The 22,105-nt window shown below is 42.1% G+C and overlaps 1 protein-coding gene across 2 annotated transcripts in view; it reads left to right on the top strand.

The window, feature by feature from the left end:
• IGF1R (insulin like growth factor 1 receptor) overlaps positions 1 to 22,105 on the top strand; it is a 303,322-nt gene that overhangs the window by 42,715 nt on the left and 238,502 nt on the right. For both annotated transcript variants that reach the window (XM_081291213.1, XM_081291214.1), the window contains exon 2: positions 15,504 to 16,049. In XM_081291213.1, the coding sequence (XP_081147339.1) occupies positions 15,504 to 16,049 (546 nt within the window). The remainder of the gene's footprint in view (positions 1 to 15,503; positions 16,050 to 22,105) is intronic.

The following is a 22,105-nucleotide window of genomic DNA, read 5'->3' on the forward strand; positions in this document are numbered from 1 at the left end:
TTGGGCTTCCCTACTGTAAAAGGCTTATAAAAGCCAGTTACCTATTGATATTCTCTGTTTCTTTTAATTGCTATATATTAATCACTATAAGGAGACTTTGCAGTTTCTTTAAAAGATGCTAGGGTTGTAGCTCAATTGGTAGAGCACTTTCCTAGCCTGGGCAAGGCTATGGCTTCAATCTCCAGCACCATAAATAAATGAATAAATAAATAAAATAAAAAAGGAAATAAAAGATGAACCATTTAAGTGACTTCAAATTACATTCTTGGGGATGCTTTCACATATATTTATTTGTCCTACCTATGTGAAGATGGGATCCCTGGAGGAGAAGTTACTGAGACAAAGGTTATAGGCATTGGAATTTTTGCTTTCCAAATGACTGTATACTCCTATCAAAAGTAGGAGAGTCCCTGCTGTCCCACCTCCTTCCTTAAGCATGATCCTATTAGTTCTGTAATTTTTCTGCAAATATCATAAGTTAAAATTAGTTTAGCATTTTAGTTTGCATTTCTATAATTGTGAGAAGTGTATTTAGCATAACCTGGGAACCTTAATGTAAAAGATGACAGTGAGAACTAGAGTCTCAGTGATATTTGGAAAACATCTGTTTAGTACCAAGCTCTGATGACAATATATACCAAATGGGAATTGAGGAATCAAAGCCTTTATTTAAAAGCTATCTTTCCTAAATACCTACTGCAGTGTTTTTCTTGGTCATAGGTTTCAGTATTTAACCACGGATTAGTGTGGGTCTTGTGCTTGCTGTCCTGTGTATTGGTGACAGCTGCTTGTTGGAATGGAAACATTAATAGAGAAGATATCAGGGAGGGAGAAGTAAACCCTCTGAGCCCTAAGATTCTAGTGGACTCAGGGTGGGGTGGGTTATGGGGGGATCAGTAGGTGATGGAGCAGTGTGAGACCCTGGTCCTTAGTCTCCAGTGTCATACATGTTGCACCATCTCATTTTGTCCTGTGCCTCCTCCATCTGAGACAGCATTACATAGAGAGTAGAGGGGCTGGTGAAGCATGGCTGGAGTGTCACCTCACCCAGGCTACATGAGAGAACAGGCCTCTTCCCCGCCTCTGGCCCTGTTGCCTGATCCCACATGAACCCTTTCCTTGCTGTTCCCTGACTTGCTGTCCAGCAGCTGTAGGCTACCATTAAGCCTGACTGGGTCCAGGATGAGGAGAAGGCAGCAGGTATGGGGGTGGTGTAGGCCAAGGGCAGTGAGTGTTGATTGACTGTGCTGAGAGTGGTTGCATCCATGTGGTGGGATAGAGTTCAGCACTCTATTTGGGGGTTTAAAGGTTTTGCTTAGTTTGTTTTTGTTTTTTGCTTTTATCTGTTGAGGAACAATGTCATAATCCTGCACTTGGAGCTTTGTCCCATTCAAGTCCCTGGGAAGGCTGGTCCACATGGCTCATGAACAGGGCTGTTATCCCTCAGGCCCTGTCTCCCAGCTGCAAAATGCAGAGAACCCTGCATATGGGCTCAGTGGGTCTGTCAGGTCCTTGCTGAGCACAGGGGTCTGTGTGCCTTTTGGGCTGTCTCCAACTCACAGGGATTTGCTTGTACACTGACAGAGAGATCTTCTGTTTCCCTACTGTCAAGGATAGAATTCTTCCAGGCTTCACCTACTATTCTAAAAAGGAGGAATGGGAGAAATTTTTACTCCTTTAGAGTGCCCAAGATGGGGCCGTACTTGCCTCATTCTTGGCTTTGGAAGTGCATCTTTTACCTGGTACCAATGAGTGTTTGTGTTTATCCCTTTGCACTTAACTGACATACTGGTGTGTGTGCAGGGTTTTTGTCTTTGTTTTGTTTTTTGAGTAATTGTTCTATATCTATATCTATATCTCTCTCTATATTTTTTTTAAATTATACATGGGCACAATATCTTTATTTTGTTTATTTTTATGTGGTGCTGAGGATCGAACCCAGAGTCTCACACATGCGAGGCGAGCGCTCTAACACTGAGCCACAACCCCAGCCCCAGAGTAGTTGTTCTTGACTGCATATTGTAAACTGTCATTGGCTTTTAAGCAGATTAACATCTAGTCAGTGCTGGGGTGTCAAGAGTGCAGGGAAATGAAATTGGAGGGTTCCTACAGGGATGAGACAGCTCCTTTTTAGATCCTGGTATACCATTTATTCCTTTGCACTCATTCCAGGCTGGGATTTTTAATCTACCACAGGACTCCATCAAGTAGATGTGCCTGTCACCCTTCACCAAGGAGAACTACCTTGATGAGGCTTTGAGACCCCTGGTTGTACTGCTGCATGCATTTGGGGATGTCTGCCACCTACCTGGAGTGATAGTGTTATGGTAGCCTGGTGTAGTACTGTTTCCTTGGAACCCGAGTCTACAGCACTCCTGAGCCCACTGAACTGGAAGGCCTGGGTTAGGGGTGTGGGTAGACTCTGTTGGGGTGCGGTGAGGGTGCAGGTGCTGTCATCTCATCTCATTAAGTAGTCTACTTTAAAGGCAAGGGTTGTGTGCACTTTCCAAAGCCCTCTATATATTTGAAAATCATATTGGGTCTCAACCAAAATTTATAAAGAAAGACAAAACAACAAGAAGAAGAGACATGTATTTCTCAATTGCCATGTAAGAACATGTGGATTTCTTGGTGGGGTTGACTCATTTTTTTTTTTTTTAGTCGTGATGGACACAATATCTTTATTTTTATTTATTTTTATATGGTGCTGAGGATCAAACCCAGGACCTCAAGCATGTGAGGCAGGTGCTTTACCACTGAGCTACAACCGGGTTGACTCTTAACATTATGTGATCTTCATATGATCTGAATATCAGAATTGAATGGGACTGTGTAAGCTGAGGTTGAAGGCTGAATTACTTCCCTGGGTCTTTCAGTGGAGAGTTGGAGCTGTGTCTGAGAATTGTATAGAAGCAGAGCTATCTACTTGAAAGTGAGATGAACAAGGAAGTGCTGAGTGGAGGAAGCTGGAACACTTCTATAGACACAGATGCACCCCTGTCCTCTAGGAACATTGCAGGTGCAGGAAGAGTTCTTGTGGTTGGGTTAGATTGTGTTTTCTCTCTTTATCCCCACCCCCCAGGGTTATGAACAGAAATGAGAATTTGACGTTCAGCAGGCTGATTAATTTGTGGAAATGGGAATGCTTTCCAGGGGAATATCAGGTCTGGAATGATAGCAGTTTTTCCAACTAAGACAGTGCTTTATCATTGGCTGTGAGACAGAAGGCTCACAGAGCTTTTTACAAACTTCCTTGATTGTCTTTCTTTAGGGATAATAGAGTAAGGGTTGATAGAAGTGTCTACCTCAGAGTCTTTACAGAAGTGCCCACATTGATCAGACGGCTCTCAGGATGCACAGTGCATGAGAGAGTCCTTCCAATCCTGGGCACCCGACTGTAGCATCCTTGTCTGCCTTGAGAGATACCTCCAGAGAGAAATCTACCTCAGAATTATGTGCAGTAATCTAGATTTGTGCCCCCACTCTGTCCTTCAATATCTGAGTGATGCCAGAAAGGTCATTTGGTTTTTATTTACCTTCAGTTTCCTTTGATGTAGAACAGGGTAAATAACATCCTAAAAGAGTTATCAGTTACAAGTTAGTCAGGCTTATAAAATCTCACAAATGTGCTACTCTTCAGTAATCTTTATTGCCTTTTTAGGCAGTCCAGTTTGATTTCAAATAAATTCTATGTACTCATGGAACCCAAATGCTTTACCTTGTGTGGTCCAAGTTCCCTGTCTCTCTCCCTGAGCAGGGTCCCAGAGAGCCCTTCTGGCCCTTGCCTCTGAAGCTGCTTACATGCTTGGTTTCTATAGCCATTCCCCACAAGGCAGGCTTTCTGATATCTGCTCCTTCCTGGCTGTCACTTGGTATTCTCCCATTGACTTGCCTGTCTTTTATAGTGTGTAGACAGAACCTAATACACTATTTGGAGTCTCTCCTCTAGCCTCTTATTCCACTAAGTCTCCCTTGGGTTCAGTCTAAGACCGCCTGACTTTTTTTTTTTGGCAGGCACAACACCCCATCATCACATACAGAAATTATATCCAATTAAAACTCCTAAGTCTTTTTCACACCTCCTACATTTGTGCATTTCTTTTTTTGCACCTAGTATCCGAATAACATTATTTCCTCTCCTTGCAATTCCAATCTGTTGATCTTTTTAGCTCTTGACTCTGTCATCCAATGTATTTGCCATCTCTCCTGGAGTCATCCTTGAATTAAATAAACATTTTTTTTCCTGTGCCATTGATCAAGTAATTGATAAAAACATTGAAACATTCATGACTCTGAGAGAGCCTCTTGGGCTATTCATTAGCGCATGGGAAAGAGAACTGTACATTTATCAAGCTATTCAAATGTAGTTCATATTTCTTTACCTTATGATATTTTAGCAAGGCATTGTAGACAATGTATGTGTTCCCATTGTCTACCAATTAAAAGTTTCTTTTGCCAAGAAAAACAAGACATTCCAAAAATCCCAATTGTGACTTGTGACCCATAACTTCACATTGCAGCAGTTTTCTTCTATTTCTGCCTGTGATTGATAGAATACTGCTGTACAGGTGAGGAACGTTACTACCATGTGGCTTTGGTGTTGGGTTGTTATTGGTTGTGTGTGGAAATGTTGGAGCTGAATAGTAAATGTTGAAGTTGTGGCAGGTATGATGGCGTTTGCAAGAATAAGGGGACGACTGAAGGGAAGCTGGGGGCAAGAGACAATGGCAGGAGGCAATTGAGCCTTCTCATTGTTCTTTTTTAAAGTTTTTTTCTTTTTAGTTGTTGATAGATATTTATTTTATTTATTTATATGTGGTGCTGAGAATCGAACCCAGTGCCTCATACATGCCAGGCAAGTGCACTACCACTGACCCACAGTCCCAGCCCCTTTTTCAAATTATTATTATTATTATTAGTAGTAGTAGTACTCCTCCTCCTCCTCCTCCTCTTCCTCCTCCTCCTCCTCCGGGGATTGACCAAGAGATGGTTTACCACTGAGCTACATCCCCAGATCTTTTTTTTTTTTTTCATTTTGAGACAAGGTTTTGCTAAATTGCTGAGGCTAGCCTTGAACTTGCTGTCCTCCTGCCTCAGCCTCCTGAGTCATTGAGATTACAGGTATGTGCTACCAGATTGGTTCCTCATGTTTGCTCCGCCAGCTTTTATAAGTCAAATCTCTTTTGAGGTATACATGCGCCATGAATACCCAAAGCAAGAAAATTGATGCAAGTCCTGTTCCATATATCCTCTGGTCACATAAGATAGCGTGATGTCACTGCAGTTTAATTTGCAAAGATGATTGGTTGCATATAGTGTTGTAGCCTCTGTTCATTCTGTAAAGAAGTGCAGGTAGGCATCTGTCTGTCCCACTGCATCTATCTGCTTGTAAGAGACTGTGTACTCAGAACTCATTTCTATGGCAGTCAGTTCAGGACTCTTGCTGGGGCACCCTGTCTGTGTCCTGACATTTCTGGTTGTTCGGAATGCATGCTCACAGTCATATGTGGCCTGGGTAGCATTTTTAAATGCTTGATTAATGTGCTTTATCTGTGGCAGAACTATGGTCAAACCTACCTACCTTCTTACTGGGCTCTCCTCAGTCCATGGTAATGGATAGACTCTGTGGCCTGCCCTCAGCCATCCTTTTACACTTATATGACCCATGTGAGGGGCAGGATAAAATGCAACAAGTTTTCCCCCATACTTCAAAAAAATTGTGGCAAATTACATATATAATCTACAATTTTAACCATTTTTAGGTATACCATTCATGTTAAACACATTCACATTGCCCCAGAACTCTTTTCATCTTGGAAAACTAAGGCTGTCTGTCTAGTCCATCTTCCTCTCAATCCCTGGAAACCACTATTCTACTTTTCTGTCCCTATGATTTTGACTTCTCTAGTTCCCTCAGATAGGGAATTATACTATCAGTCCTTTTGTGCCTGACTTATTTCATTTAGCATAATGTCCTGAAGTTTCAACCATGATATTCCAAGTCTCAGAATTTTGTTACTTTTTAAAGACTGACTAATATTCCATGGCATGTATAGACATCCATTGCTCCATTGATGAACACTGGGCTTGTTTCTATTTTCCTGCTGTTATGAATAATGCTGCTACAAACAAGGGTGTGCCATCTCCTATACTTTTATTTGTTTTTTGCCCACTTGCAGAGTTACCATTTCCAAACTATATAGGTTTCATGCAACAGCACCCTCAATGGCTGCCCCTTTCCATTGCTCTCTGGGCACCAAGGCTATATCCAGTAGTTTTCCTCTTGACTTTGTGAGTATATTCTATGCCATGCCTAACTTTGCTTTTCCCTCCTTTGGCCAGCCTCTTCCTGTTTTCCCTCAGACTACTTGTTCTCTCTACTCAATCACATAAATCCCTGCCCTCCAAGCCTGTTCCATATAGCCTCTGGCCACAATAGCCCACTCACAGGGAATTTGTCCTCTAACCTTCTGCTCTACATAGCTTTCAATACCTGCTCGATTGTCCTGGGATGATTCCCTTTCTGGGCATCCATGTCCTCTCATGTTTTTCATCATTGCTCCTGTAGTGATTTGATTTAGCACTTTGCAGGGGCAGTTATCTCAATCTGAGTGAGCAGCAAGGGGTGGGTAGCTCAGTGGCACAATGCTTTCCTCACATGAATAAGGCTGTGGTTTGCATCCCTAACTGTTGGGATGGGGGAAGAATTATGACTGAATGTGCCTCAAGCCCTTGGTATTGCCTGTGTGTCAGAAAGACTGCATGCAAGCTCGGGGGCTTTTCCGCATCACTGGATGTGGACTAGGTATGCTCTCAGCTCCATCAGGACTAGCTGTTCCATGAAAGTAGGAGTCTGTAGTTTTTGTTTGCTGCTGACTTTCCAGCACCTGGAAAGTACTTAGCACATGGTAAGCATTCTATAAATATTTGTTGGCAGAATGAATAAATTTAAGTCTCAAATCTGCATCTTGAGTCCTAAAGAAACTGATGCACAGAGCAATATACCAACTGATCTCGCTCAGGCATGTGGGTGGTTTGTAATGACACCAAGATTACCTGGTCCTTGAGTACTAGCCCTTCCTAGTAAAGTCCCCAAGTCAGATAGGACCCTCAATACTTCAAGAGGCCCGCTCACAAATGCACACATGCATGTTTATTATTGTTTATTTGCAGTGCTAGAGATGAAATCCAGGGCCTTTCATATGTCAAACAAGCTCTCTACCACTGAGCTACACCCTCCACCCTCCATGGCAAGGCTTGTGTTTTAACAATACATTCATGAAGAATCACATCACAGTATTGAGTGAACAAGTGAATGGGATTTCCACACTGATTAAGTTAGATTTAGGTAACTGGCTAATTAAAAAGCATATAGGTCACTTAAGGAAACTAGATCATTGTAGGGCAGAGTAAAACACTTTTGAAATGAGCATGTGAGCTATAACTGGAACGATGTAATGTGTTCTACAAAATGAAGCCAATTAGAGGACTGGGGACACAGGGCCGACTTTTATTTAGAATGTCTGCCTGGTTCAGAGCAGAGAATCAAAAATCGTGAGGGAAAAAGAAGGCAGAAGAGAAGAAGTGTGTTTTTTTGCAGGGTGCTCACTCAGTGTGGGCCTTGCTCTGACTTGACTCTACTGTACGTCTTCCCCAGCACCAACCTCTGGCTCTGGGAATAGGGGGTTGGTGAAGAAGAGTGTGTGACTTGCAGGGGCTGCCCCCTGCAGAAGGCTTCACAGTGAGGCCAAGCTCTGGTTTCCATAGGGACCCAGCCTCTGGGTGGTGGGTGGGAATCTAACCAACAGAACTTAGTGTGACGCTTCATCAAAAAGTCAACCATCCATCCAAGTCATCACTAATTTAACATGATTAGAGCCTCTTACGGGATGTTTTTAGGAAATAAAGACATATGGGCTGGGGTTGTGGCTCAGTGGTAGAGTGCTCGCCTAGCACCTGTGAGGCCCTGGGTTCTATCCTCAGCACCACATAAAAATAGATAAATAAATAAAGTATTGTGTCTAACTACAACTAAAACTATATTAAAAAAAAGAAAGAATATTGGACTTTGGGATATTATAAGACCAGAAAGGCATTTAGAGTAACTAAGAGTGGCTAAAGTTGTTTTTGTGAAGATCCAGGAAAACAGTTGCTGCTTCTCTGTTAAAGCAAATAAAACTATTCTGTACCAATCTGTTTGGCTACAGATGCTTTAAGTGGAGGGGACACTGGGGCTTCTGTTCCTTTCAGTCTTTGAATTAATTCCCTGTAAAGTTTCCATTTCTTAATTAGCATGGGAGGATGTAAGCATCTCACCCATCTTTGTAAATTCCTTGCTATAATTTAGCCTTCAGTTTTAATGCTCCCAGCTTTCAGGTCTGCATTTTATGTGAGCTTGGATCTTTAGATTCTGTTTATATGCAAGATAGAGGTGGCTTTTATTCGGGGCAGTAAAGAACAATTTGTACATTCAAATTACATGTTTTTAATTTCTGTTCTCAGAATTATCTGTGTAATGGAAATTCCTATGATTGCCTTTAGTTATTGAATGTGTCAGGTGGCTAGGACTGCTCGTCTGTGTGAAATAGAAATGTACATATACAATGTAAACACATTTTCATCGACACATGAAGATAAAAGGCTTAACATGAATTGTGTCTGTTTACACTTAACACAGAAAATTCTACTTTAACAAACTCTGGAGTATCAGTGGTGTTTGTTAACATTGTCATCTTCTTTTTTTTCTTCCTCCTCCTGATCTCTTATTTTTTGGTTCTTTGCAGTTTATAGCATGATGACGCCATGGAAGAACTCTGTGGTACTAGAGACACCCTGTTTCCAGCCCATTTTTTCCCCCTGCTTTGATGTGTTTCAGGCATTGTTTATATGGGCAGCTTGGGGGTATTCTGGTTGAGTGTAGGTTAAGTTAGGAAATATGAAAATATGGATAGATAGGCTTTACCTGCCTAGATCTAGGTGGGTAGTTATACGAGAGGGGGGTTAAAAGGTTCTTTCCTAGGGCAATGGGTCTTGCAGGGAGGTGCCTAGACATGTAGAATTGGCACTTTATAGAAACACATTTTCTGGCTCCACTGCTTTGTGATTTAAAAAGCCCTCCACATGGTTCTGATCCATGAGAGGATGTTGAATGCTGTCTTACTCCTGGTAAACTGAAGTTGACCTCCAAAGCACTTGTCTCAGTCTGCTTTTTAGCCTCCGTCCTGAAGTTGCTCTTTATCTTTCCTGTGGCACCTGCTGTACCCCAGGGTTCCTCTGAACTGCCATCAGTCAAGTCAGCTCCAGCTGTCTTGGGGTGTGCACTCCTCTCTCTGCCTAGTTGTCTTCCACCTCACCTCTCCTGGCAAGATCCTGCCCATCTTTCAGACCATCTTCAGGGATTCCTGCCTCTGAGAAATCTTCCTAACCTCCTCAGAAAGTCATGAGCCCTCCTTTTTATGTTCCCAGAGCCCTGCCCATTGATCTAAAATTTTTATTTCACTTAATTTTTCACTTGCTTTTTGAGGTGGTTGCTCTGTCCCCCTTGTGCAAAATTCAGTTATACATTAATCTTCTCCTAACCTCTTAAATCACTTTGACTTTCACAGAATGATAGCATCTAGAGAAGGTTTTTGCCAAAAAATTCATTTTAAGAGAAGTAAAAAACTATTATAATGAGTCACTAGCTGAGGCAAAATAGGCAGCTTCTTCAGAACTAGAGATGATGGCTGATTGGCTAGGGTACTTTACTTCATTATTTGCCTGTAGACCCATAGTAAAATAATGCTGATTTTCCTTCCTAGTGTCTTTGATTTCCAGCCATAAGCAGAGACTACCCATATTATTGGAGAGTTGAGATTAAAATTGAAAACATTTTTATTAAACAGGTAACTTATAATGTTTTTTAATGGAATTGTTGACAGAAGGATAGTCAATGATTTTGGTCAGCCACTATGGAAAGCAGTATGGAGATTCCTTGGAAAACTGGGAATGGAACCACCATTTGACCCAGCTGTCACTCTCCTTGGTCTATACCCAAAGGACTTAAAAACAGCATACTACAGCCACAATAGCAGCACAATTCACAAAAGCAGAGGGATATTTTTTATTAATATTTATTCAGTAATGTTGCTGGAAGCATGTTATCACAAAAGCACTTATCTGATTGCTGTGATTATTTCTGTAGGGTAGTTCATAGCAGGGTTGCACACTGTCAGGTAGTTGAAGAAGATGAGACTTAGAGGTAGAGTGTGTCCACCTCAGGGTGGAAGCTGGGAAAACAATCTGGGATACAGAAGCTTGTCTTCCCATGTTTCTTTTTTCAGGACCCTAAGGTTGTGTCTACATAGAATATATAATAAATATACCATTGCATTTGTTGCATATCCCTTCCAGACACATAGATATACAGCTTTGGGGGGATTTCTAAGATAAATAGATGCTTTTCCTTACCCCTTCTTTATTAATATTTAATAGGCATTTATTTTCCAAATATGTATAGGTTGTTTATGCCATTGACTTAAGTTCTGATAGACTAAATTCTGCCTCTTGATTAAACAACAACAATAACAACAACAAACAAACAACTGAGTTATTGGAACATATCCTCTCAACTGATAGACTTTATTTGATATGGTATCTTTTGGAAAATGAATTTTGCCTCTGGTCCCAGGCTCGTGCCTGAGGCTCCAGTCTTCCTAGCACCTTTGGCAGGCCTCCATTTATTTTTTGTTTTTTGGGTTTTTGGTACCAGGGATTGAACCCAGGGGCACTTAACCACTGAGCCACATACTGAGCCTTTTAAAATATTTTATTTAGAGACAGGGTCTTGCTAGGATGCTTAGGGCATCACTAAATTGCCGAGGCTGGCTTTGAACCTATGATCCTCTTGCCTCAGCCTTCTGAGCCACTGGGATTATAGGCATGCGCCACCATAAACAGCCCTCTATCTGTTTTGGTTCTGCAGTTGTTATTCAGTTTTGGGGACTGCAACTGAGGCCCACTGTCTCTCCCTCTCAGCAGTATCCTTTTTCTCCCTGCTTTCTGCCTACCTTCATTTTCATAAATTTTGATTATCCTTTGTAGGCTATCCTGGGATCTTACATTCTAAAAGCGTTTAGGTTTTTTTTGGAGCATGCCTATATATCTGTTGCTTTGAAAATATCCTTTTAATCGTCAATGGGCAGTAGCAAAGGGTGTGTCTCTGCTTCACATACTGTGTAGAGCATTTGCTCCCTCAATGCAAGTATTCTTTCACAGCACAAATGAGGCACGTTGTATTCTCTTTCCTGTTTGTGGCTTGCATCTTTTGAACACTGTGCTATCATTCATGGTCCAGCTTGGTTTCTTTTTTTCTGTTTTTATCACAAAACACCCCAAAGACCAACAGTGTCAGTCACAGAATCCAAAACAGCTGTTTGCTGGGTCCTGCCTTGTACTTTGTGGCTTGGTCTTGTCTTCTCTTCCGGAATAAGTGGGTGGTTTCTTCCTATTTTTTTCTTTTGTTCTATAAATGGGTGGGGGGAGTGTCAAGTATGGAGACTGCTCTTTCATTTGAAGGAGCTGCCAGTTCCAGCTCTGCTGTGCAGCTTCCGTTAACTGAGTGGTCATCACTGATCATGGAGGGGAGCCAAATGGCAGAGTGAAGCAGATTCTCCCTTACTGCTTGAATTTTCATCACAGTAAAAAAGTTCAGCATACTCTAATTATGTATCTTTGTGCTCGTTTACTGGGTCCTGAATTTTTGTAATCTGATGGAAACAGTAGTAAATAAATTGATGCCTAGCACTTTATAGTAAGATCAAGCACATGTTGAATACAATAATAGACTGAGATTGAGATTCAATACTCCTATACAAACTTCTTATTATTTAAGAGCAAATCAGTATACTTAATTTATAGTGCACAGAAGGAATAAGAATTTTTAGGCTGGGCATAGGGAAAAAAATAGCATTCCTTTACTCTGAAGAAAAGAATTAGTGCTCTTAGTATTCAAGGACACTGAGCCATTAACCTGGAGCTGGTGAAAATGAAATGGAGAAATGAAGGATGGAGAATGAGTTAGTGGGGTAGTTGAGGGGACTACTGAGCCTAAGGTATTGGGGCAAAGCTCTGATAAGGTTACATTTGGGTTGAAATTTGCATGGGGAAATGATTGGGGGGGGGGCATGTAGAGGGGAAGAAGCCCTCCAGGCAGTGGGGTGTGAGGAGAGAAGGAGCTTGCCATATTAGAGGTGTGTGATCACAGTGTGCTAAGCAAGAAGACCATACTAGGAGATACAAATAGGCAAAGACGAGTTTTAGTAGCGTCTTACTTGTTGGCCCAGTGTTGGGTTTGGGATGGACATGAAAGGGAGGCTGGATCATGGGAAGGTATTGCTTTGGCCCAGGCTGGAGATGACAATGGTGGGATCAGAGTTATAGTGGTGAAGACATATATTCATTCTACACATATGTCCTGTGTGTGTGTGAGCTGTGCACCAAATATTGTGTTGGCCCTGGAGACATAATTGTCAACTAAACAGAAAATAACCCCTCTCCTCCTAGAGCTGCCATTGTGATGGGAGTGAGAAAAGCCAGAGCTGGACTCTGAGGAGGGCAGACATGACTTTGGAGGGAAGCAGATGGGGTCAGAGGGGAATAATGAGCTGCACAAGGAGGACAAAGGGAGTGTAACTATGGGCAAAGCACCTGAGAATCCCACAGACTTGGGGAGGAACCCAGAGGGGGTGTTGCTAGATGGCATGTGTATGCATGTGAGGGGAGAGAAGCATGAGGAATGACTCCTTGATTTTTGGTTTGAGCAAGTCAAGAGAATGGGAGTGTCACTGAACAAGATGGGTAGTAAGTAAGGGTGGGGAAGGAAATGAGTTATTGAGACACCTCCATGGAGATGTGGAGTAGGTAGATAGATATTTACACCTCAGAGGAGTTGGGCCAGTGACATGCATTCGAGAATCATCCAGGAGTAAGGTGCACAGGAGGCTACTTGCTTGGGTGAGATGGCAGAGAGAAGATTAGAGGCCAGCATTTGGACATCAGGTAGTGGGGAGGAGTAGTTGATGGGTGTGTGAAATCAGAGAAGCCTGGAGGAAAAGGCAGTGCCAGAGGGCTCTAGAAGATCAAGTGCATGAAGTAGGTACCTGTCATTGTCTTTGACAGTTTCGCCTAAGGCATAACTAAGAGCTATGTAGAGACAGAGGCCCAGTCAGAGTGGCGGTAAGGAGGTGGTCTGGGATGGCTGGCAAATCTTGTGTCAAATTTCGCTATGGAGGGGTTATATCTTGTGTATGAGAACTTACATGAGTGTTCCCTGGGGAAGAAAGTGGGCCACGGATGCTGTAGTCTTAAGACGGAAGCCAGTAATTACTACTTCAGCTCATGAGACTTGACTTTTCCAGGTCTTTTTTCTCACCTGTAAAGTGGTGATAATGTTATCTCAAGTGAGGGATGGTTAGAACATCATGTGAGATAAAAATGATGCAACAGGAGCTTCTAGCACACCTGGGTGTTTGCCAAGGGCTGGTGTCTTCCCATCCTCTTCTCTGAGGAGTCTCATTTTCTCTTCAGAAAAATGAGGGAAATTGACCAAAGATAGTTTCCCTTCCCAGGTTCTTGGACTTTGCCCACTCCTAATCTCTTGGATCCCGCCATCTTCCCCCATCCTACTGTCTCTTCCCAGTTTCTTTTATGACTAAAATGGGGGGGGGGCATTTGTTCTCCTTTCACTTATTCCACTTTGATTCTGTTCTGTATCAGCCACCAGATTAATCCTCCAAAAGACCTCACTTGGGTGTCTCTCCCATTCCAGAGACTTGGGAGGGACCTTAATACTACAGATGATAGTTCTCATCCTCACACATCCTTTGTTAAGGCTTGGTCTCTACCAGACTTATTATTATTATTTTTGTTTCTCTCCATATCCTTGACCTGTGTACAGTCTTTTGAACAAACCTTGTTCGGCTTTGTCTGTAGTGTCTGGAATGTCATACATACTTTTAAATTCCACCACCCTTGGAGAGCCAGGGAAGCTCTGATGCTACCTCTGTCTGTCCTGATGAGTGCATATGCAGTGTGGCTATATCACATGCACTCCTCTTAATTCTCCTGCCTTGTGTGACAGTCATTTGTCATGGGTCTAAGCTCCTGGCCTTTACCATAAACCACCTCAGAGATCAGAGCTATTTGCATCTCATGGTGTCATACAAATGGGGTGCTTCACAAATTAATGAATTATATGAATCAGGAAACTTCACTCTTTCTGAGAATCTATAATAGTGGGGTTGGGATTTATTAAATCCTAAGAAAGTACAATAATCAAGGGAGTTTGTTGGTGTATATGTGTAGAATTTTAAGTATAAAGTCTTCTAGTTTTGAGGCTATTTTATCAAAAGCCTATAAAATCTGTGAATACACTGGCCAACAATTCCACTTCTAAGGATTTATCCTAGGTAAATACTCCTGGATATCTGTCAAGAATGTCCACTAGAGCATTGTTTATAATGTTACATACTGAATATAAACTAAATATTCAACAGTGGGGGATTGGTTAAAAAAAATAAAAACTCAAGGTGCATATTCATACTCTAGGATTACTATCTCATTTTAAAAATGGTGTAGAAGAACATTTATTGGCTTGGTAAAATGTTCATGTTAAGTGGAAGAAGTATATGTATAAATGTTATATTGTTTGATTTCATTGCCTTAAATTATTTATAGAGACAGGATAATTGGTATAAATAATATTAACATTGTTTATCTTTGGGTGTTGAGATCACTGATGATTTTTATTATTTTTTGCTATCACCTAACTTTTCTATAGGAAGCATGCTTTCTTGATTAATAAAACTATTAAAGTTGGAAGTGTATGCCTCTTTTATTCATAAATCATGTTTTCTATCTTGTGACTGTACAAATGCACTCTTGGGGAGAACACAGGGTCACCTGGCCCATGTCAAATGGTAGCAACACTCATGGGAGTGAGTTACCTGAGTCCCCACTGTCCAGGTCATGGTGACTCTTCTTCAGTATAGACATTATTGCTTGGAGTCCTACAGGCTGGATGCAGTAGTAAGTTGGTGCTACTTGGCCTTTGAACTTTTGTTCAGGCATCAGGAACTGGTGCTCTCAGAAGGGATAGGGAGGGTGAAGTGTGACAGCTGTGAAGGCAGGCTGGCCTGGGTTTGCAAACTTGATTTTTGCATGTAAACCTTGGGCTCTGCTTCACTTTACATGTTTAATGTAGATGTTCCTTCCCTCAGTCCATGTGAGTATTTTATCAGCATCTGGTCCAGAATATGTACTTCAGAAATGACAGCTTAACTGGGCAGCTACCCAGGTAGTCAGCCTGTAGCCTATACCTTACTTTAGTCTGCAATGAAGAATTGAGACTTATTTCCTTAATATAGGTTTTCTGCAAACTTCATATTGTGGGCTGGAAAATATTTAAAGAATGATTTCCTTTTAACTGGGGCATGTCCTGCCTTTGCCCTCTTGTTTCCTTTCAGTCTGTGGCCCGGGCATCGACATACGCAACGACTATCAGCAGCTGAAGCGCCTGGAGAACTGCACGGTGATAGAGGGCTACCTTCACATCCTGCTCATCTCCAAGGCTGAGGACTACCGCAGCTACCGGTTCCCCAAGCTCACAGTCATCACTGAATACTTGCTGCTGTTCCGCGTGGCTGGCCTAGAGAGCCTCGGAGACCTCTTCCCGAACCTCACAGTCATCCGCGGCTGGAAACTTTTTTACAACTACGCCCTGGTCATCTTTGAGATGACTAATCTCAAGGATATTGGGCTTTATAACCTGAGGAACATTACTCGGGGTGCCATCAGGATTGAAAAAAATGCTGATCTCTGTTACCTCTCCACAGTGGACTGGTCTTTGATCCTAGATGCAGTGTCCAATAATTATATTGTGGGGAACAAGCCCCCAAAGGAATGTGGGGACCTGTGTCCAGGGACCATGGAGGAGAAGCCATTGTGTGAGAAGACCACCATCAATAATGAGTACAACTACCGCTGTTGGACCACAAATCGCTGCCAGAAAAGTAAGCCCCACTGATCTCTGCATCTCTCATTTTTCTCCTTCTCCTCTGTACCCTCCTTCCTCTTCTGAATGCGCATGTTCTATGGGGTGGATAATGTCATTGCATTTAGGATATGGCATACCTTCCTTGAGAACATGGTTTGTAGCAGGGGTCTTGGTTGACTTTCTGAGTGTTCTTGGAATGCAAGACTGTGGCATGGTTGGAGGCCCTCATGATTGCTGTCAATACTGGTCAAATCATATATTAAAATTAATCTACTGTGGGGCTGTGGCTCAGTGGTATTGCACTTGCCTGGCATGTGTGAGGCACTGGGTTCGATTCTCAGCACCACATATAAATAAATAAAATAAATGTCTATCAACAACTAAAATATATATTTAGAATTAATCTACTGTACTGCTGAGTTGGATCCTTTGTGCTTGGAAGTCCCTAACCCTTGACAGCTGGGACCTGTTTATGTGTCAGCTCTTTCATCCTTCATCTCAAGGGACATTTTTATTTCTGGTAGGCAGGACTTCCTTAGCATGAATACACTTGGATCATGGTTAAATAAAGGAAAAATAGAGTACTTCTTTATGTCCTGTGAAAGAAGTCTTTGATTCTTAGTGATGATATTGTGGTGCTCAGGTGCCCTGGTTTAGGTGGGAGCATCTAGTAGAGGTGGGAGACTTCTTACCAGTTCCCAGGAGTTCATAATTCAGGCTGTACTTACAGATAGCTATGTAGCAGGGTGCATTTTTAAACTTTTGGGTTTCTATTCCTTTCTTTTAAATCTGTTCACCAAACAGTTGTGAACATCTTATGAAATGACTTTGTGAAGAAATTTCGGAAAGTATTCAGTGGTCTTAAGAGTCAGGTGTTGCGGTTTTGCAGCTTCTCATTTATCTGCTATATACTTATTTTCCGTTGAGAATAACTGAGCTCTGCTCTATGTAATCAATACCCTAAGAGTGAGGTATTTTTTTTTTTTCCTCCAACTAAAATGTGGCTCTGGGTGTTTTCCTTATTTATATTCAGCAATGTGTAGGTATATTGGCCAGGAAGATCCTCTTCACTATTTGAATGTCAGCATGTTACTATAAATAGCTATTTTTAAAAAAATGGTTGACCCTGCTAAAGACTCATGGAACCTATTTATTCTAGCTAGTCCGTGGAGTCAAGAAATCCCAAATTGAGGGGCTGGGGTTGTGGCTCAGTGGCAAGAGTGCTTGCCTAGCATGCGTGAGGCACTAGGTTAGAACCCTGGCACCACATAAAAATAAAAAAATAAAATAAAAACAAATAAAATAAAGGTATTGTGTCCATCTATAACTAAAAAGAACAAATTAAAAAAAAAAGAAATCTCAAATTGATAGGCTTGTCTGAATCCTGAAGTATATAAAATAAACAAATAAAAGGTCAGACACTGCAGGTTTAGTTCCCCTTCAGCCTGACTGAAGCAGTAAATGATGTGATTTCTATGACCCATCACATACTCTTAGTTCTGCTTTGTTTGATCAGTGTGTACGTGAATGTTTGATTAATAAAGGGCAGGAGTCCCATTGGCTGCAGCCAGTACCTTGAAGAGATGAAAATGCTGACAGGCCACTTTAAGGATCAGTGGGTTAGAGTTGGAGGAAAGGGACTATGGTGATTGATTAAAACTGTGCTCTGTCCTTATCTTAACCACTGGTTTGCAAAAACAACAGAATGTTTTTAAAGTAGCCTTGACATTTTAGAATTTTATCTTAAAAGGTGTCATCAAGGGAGCCAGCATGGCATAGTAGAGGGAAGTTGGATATAGAGATGATCATCCCAGGTGACCTTGGTTGAGCCAGCCTCTCTGGGCTGTAGTTGGTGTGTTCCTAGGGCAGTTATATGATTCCTTCTTGGTGATCAAATACATGTATAAAAGTGTTTTGAAAATTCCTAAGCTCTGTACAAAAGGGAGATGCTATTTAAAAAGTCATTTGTCAGGCACCTGTTCTGTGATTCAGCAGATACTTTGGTTTCACTGTGGGTTTTCTGCTGTTTTTGATCAACTGCTTCCTGAAAAGTCTGGGACAGGAGTGAGGCCTAAATTCTGGGTTTAAGTTTGAAAGCACCGACCAGGGATGAGTAAGTAATTTAAATTACCTAGGCCTCAATTTCTTCATCTGCAATATAGAATGGATCCTGTCTTCCCCTTAGGGTTGTTGAAAGTTTAAAAGGAGAAAAAGGAAAAGCACAATGAAAAAGTAAAGAGTGTTAGAAATTGGGCCCTTGTGCTGGTGAATCTATTGGCTGTATGTCTGCCTCTCCAACGCCACACCCCATAGCTTTTTCTTGGCCAACTGTCTCAGTCCTATTGATGTGTTTTTTGTGTGTGTGTGTGATTTCACAATAGAGTACTTATTTAAAATTGATAAATGTGCTCAGTATTATTGTTTTCCATTTACCTTGTCCTGACAACTAAGCCAAAGGCACAATTTCTTAGATGTTTCCTAATTGGAATCCTTGCCCTTTGCATGAATTTCTTTTAGACATACACTGTCTACGTATGGTAGCCACTGGACCCATCTGTACAACTGAGCACCTGAACCATGGCTTGTGTGAATGGAGAGCTACTAGAAGCGCAGAATAGACACTGGACTTCCAAGCTGTAATGTGAAGAAAATGCTGTAAAAATGTCTCATTAGTAATTTTTATATTGATTGCATTTTGAAATTCAGTCTTGGTATGTTAGATTAAGTAAAACGTGTTATCAAAATCAATTCACCTGCTGCTTTTTACTTTTGAATATGGCTACTAGAACATTTCCCATTATGGCTTGCATTCTGTTTTTGATGGAGAATGCTGCTTTAGAGCCCGTCTTTGAGGCTGGGAGTTCTTCCTTTCATAATCTCTCTGGTTGACTGGCCACTGCCCTGGTGTTATACTCTGCACCTGTCTAGCCAAAACCCTCAGTGATCCCTCAAGGAGCCAGGTATAGAGTCAGACAGAATGTCTACCTTGAGTTCATCATTAACTAGATGGCTGTTTGTAAAGAGTAAGTATAGAGGACTCCTATTCAGTTTTTCTTCCATTGGCTGTCTCCACTAGTAGGGAACATGAAGTCAAGGTGTGTGTGAAGTTGTGGATATAATGGAGAAACACTCCCTTGCATAGTGCTAATATACAGTGTTACTTGACACTCTTTAAACACCCCTTAGATCTTGACTGTGCAGTGACTGGCAGTGGAATAGACAGCCCCATTAAAGAAACAATCACTCTGTGTGTTGTCTGCACACTTTAGTATTTCTCTGTTCTTTTCATGATTTGAGCAGAGTTATTTTTAAAGGCCTGAGTTGTTCTTAAAGAGTGAGGGACCCTTAAAGAGTTGTGCATGGCCTTTTCCCTCTGTAAGGACCTACCTGTTATGACCTCATGTTTGACATGGTCGTTCCTCCTCCCTTGTCTTCTGACATCCCCTCTCCTCTGGTTCTCTTTCTACCTCATGGCTGCCACTGTGCTGCTCCTTTCCTCAGTCTAGTCTTGGATAGCTGGTGGTTTCCTATCTTAGTCTGTTTGGGCTGCTACACCAAAAAAAAAAAAATCATAAACAACATATTTGTTTCTCAATTTTTGGAGGCCAGAAGTCCAGGACAAGGTGCTGACAGATTCTGTGCCTGTGAGGGTCTGCTCTCTGGTTCACAGCATCTTTTAGCTGTGTCTTCACATAGTGGAAGGAGCAAGGCAGCTCTCTTGGGTCACTTTTATAAGGGCACTAATCCCCTTCCAAGGACTACACCTTCATGGCCTAATCCCTTTCCTAAGGCCCCACCTCCTAACACCATCCCATTGGATATTAGGTTTCAATATATGAATTTGAGGAGGACATAGACATTCAAACTACAGTATGGCCAGAGTTCCACTTCTTCTATCCCATCTCATCTACTGGTACTTCAGTGTCCTCTTGACTCCATGTAGCTTTATGTACCATCTCCAGCTCAGACCTCTTTGGGGACTCTAGATGATATGTTCATTCATATACAGATGACCACGAGTACTTGAGTGTCCCATGGTCTTCCTAATTTCTGGCTTACTATTTTTTGTGTTGCCTCCCAGGTGGGCAGCATCTTGTCCTCCTACCTCTCATGTCAGAAACATAGTTGTATGTTGGACACTTCCTTTTCTAATGGACACTAAGCCCTTATCATTCCTAATATTGCTTCATTGTGCCGCCTTCTACCCCACCCCTGCCCATGCAGTGACATGAGCTTTCTCTAGTGTCCCTGCTCTGTGCCCTACAATTCCACTTGACACCAGTGAATGTCCCAGCATACACTTTGGGCTGTATGTATCCTCCTGCACACAATCCTGTAGTGGTCCCTGTAGGATAAGCACTTGCACACTGTGAAGCTCCTTAGTGGTCATCCCTTACCCCTGAATACTGTGCTGTTCCCTTCCTACTTCTTGTAGTGTTCTTGGCCCCCAGTAGTCCTCTTCTGTGCTTACCAGCCACCCTCACTCACCTGGCTGAGCTCCAGCCTTGCTTTTTCACTGGAGAACTTTAGGGTTTTACAACTTCTGGTAGACCTGTCTCCCAGCACCTACCAGGGCACTTTTTAGAATTCTTTATAAATTCTGGGTGTATCTTCCACTGCATAGTTGTCAGGGCAAACATGGTACCTGCTTTGTGAAGGATTTACTGTTAGGAAGATCTGATGTTAAATTCCAGATAGAGACCTCCCCACTCCCAACCACCACCAAAAAACCCCCCAAAAAACCTAAAACTAAAGACCTTACTGCTAAATGTCACCTCCAAGTCCTTTTGCCCCATCAGTGTGGGCAGCTAGCTTATGGTCTATTCACGTTCTGACTGTGTGTGCAAAGGCCTGGTCTTTGCCAGGAAACTCACGAAGGCACGAGCCTGGCCAGGCTGGAAGCTGGCTTTGCTGATGGGGCAGTCTTATTTCAATTAAAAGGGCATTGACTGGGAACAGTGGTCCTGGTGTTTGTAGCATTTCCTAATGACTTCAAAATGAGGAACCAGGAAAGTAGCAGATTGGAGTCTTTGAGTGAGAAGGCAGTAAATGGCTCCCTTTATTGACAAAAGGAAAACATTTTACTACAATCTCACTGATGAGATCAGGGACTTAAAATGGCAAGTGGTATAAAAATCTACTTTCTTTCTTTCTTTTTGCTGCTTAAGTTTTTGTTTCTAGAAAACTCCTTATCAAGACAGCATGTGCTTGTGGAGTGGAAGTGCTCCCCTTTCCTCATTTTCTCATAGGTTGGTACCTCAAGGTAGAGGACTCATTTAAGCATTTGTAAATCACCTGCTGGATCAAAATGGGGAGAACACATTTTCTCTACCTTGAGAGTCCAGTCATGATGTGCAGTAGCACAGCTTAACTTTTTAAAAAAGTATTTTAAAACTTAAGCTACCCATGGATACCTGGAGTGTATCTGTTAAATGCTGTGTGGTCTGCTGCCAGATGCCTGCAGGCTTTCGGCCCTCCAGACTGCTAAGGTGGATCATGACATGGACCTTTATTTGCAGGTAGGGCCTTGAGGGAGGCATGCAGACCCTCATGGGAAGGAAGGCTGTTGAACAAGTGGGATCCAGCTTGGTGTTTTTTCTTAGGAGCTTTCTTCATTCCCCTGGAAGGCCCCTGCTCTGGCCAGCTGCTCCCAGTATAGGGGTGATCTTTATTTAGAAGGGGTCACATGCCCCCAGGCCTCATGCTCTGCCTTTTATAGTCAGGCTTGGAGATCACATTCTGTTTTCCCTGATTGTCCACCCTTGTTACTGAGATGGGGAAGCAGTTTGTGTCCATGTTTCTCTGGGCAGCCTCTTAGCTGACTCCATCTCTTAGAGCATGTATCTTATTCCTGAAAGGCTTTATTTTTGGCTAATTATCCTCTAATTAAGGGGTCATTCTTCTGGGTCTGCTTCAGAAGTTAGAGTTTTAATAGGGACATACTCTTACAGACTAAAAAGCTTTCAGAATGACTCTCTTATGGTGATTTTTATAATTTGAGATATTTGGAAAGTACCTAGAGTTCCTTCAGTTAAGCTTACTTGTAAGATAGTTCTGGTTTCATCCTGCTCC

Source organism: Spermophilus citellus, assembly GCF_964194105.1.
Source record: "Spermophilus citellus genome assembly, chromosome: 4".
NCBI classification, from domain to species: Eukaryota; Metazoa; Chordata; class Mammalia; order Rodentia; family Sciuridae; genus Spermophilus; species Spermophilus citellus.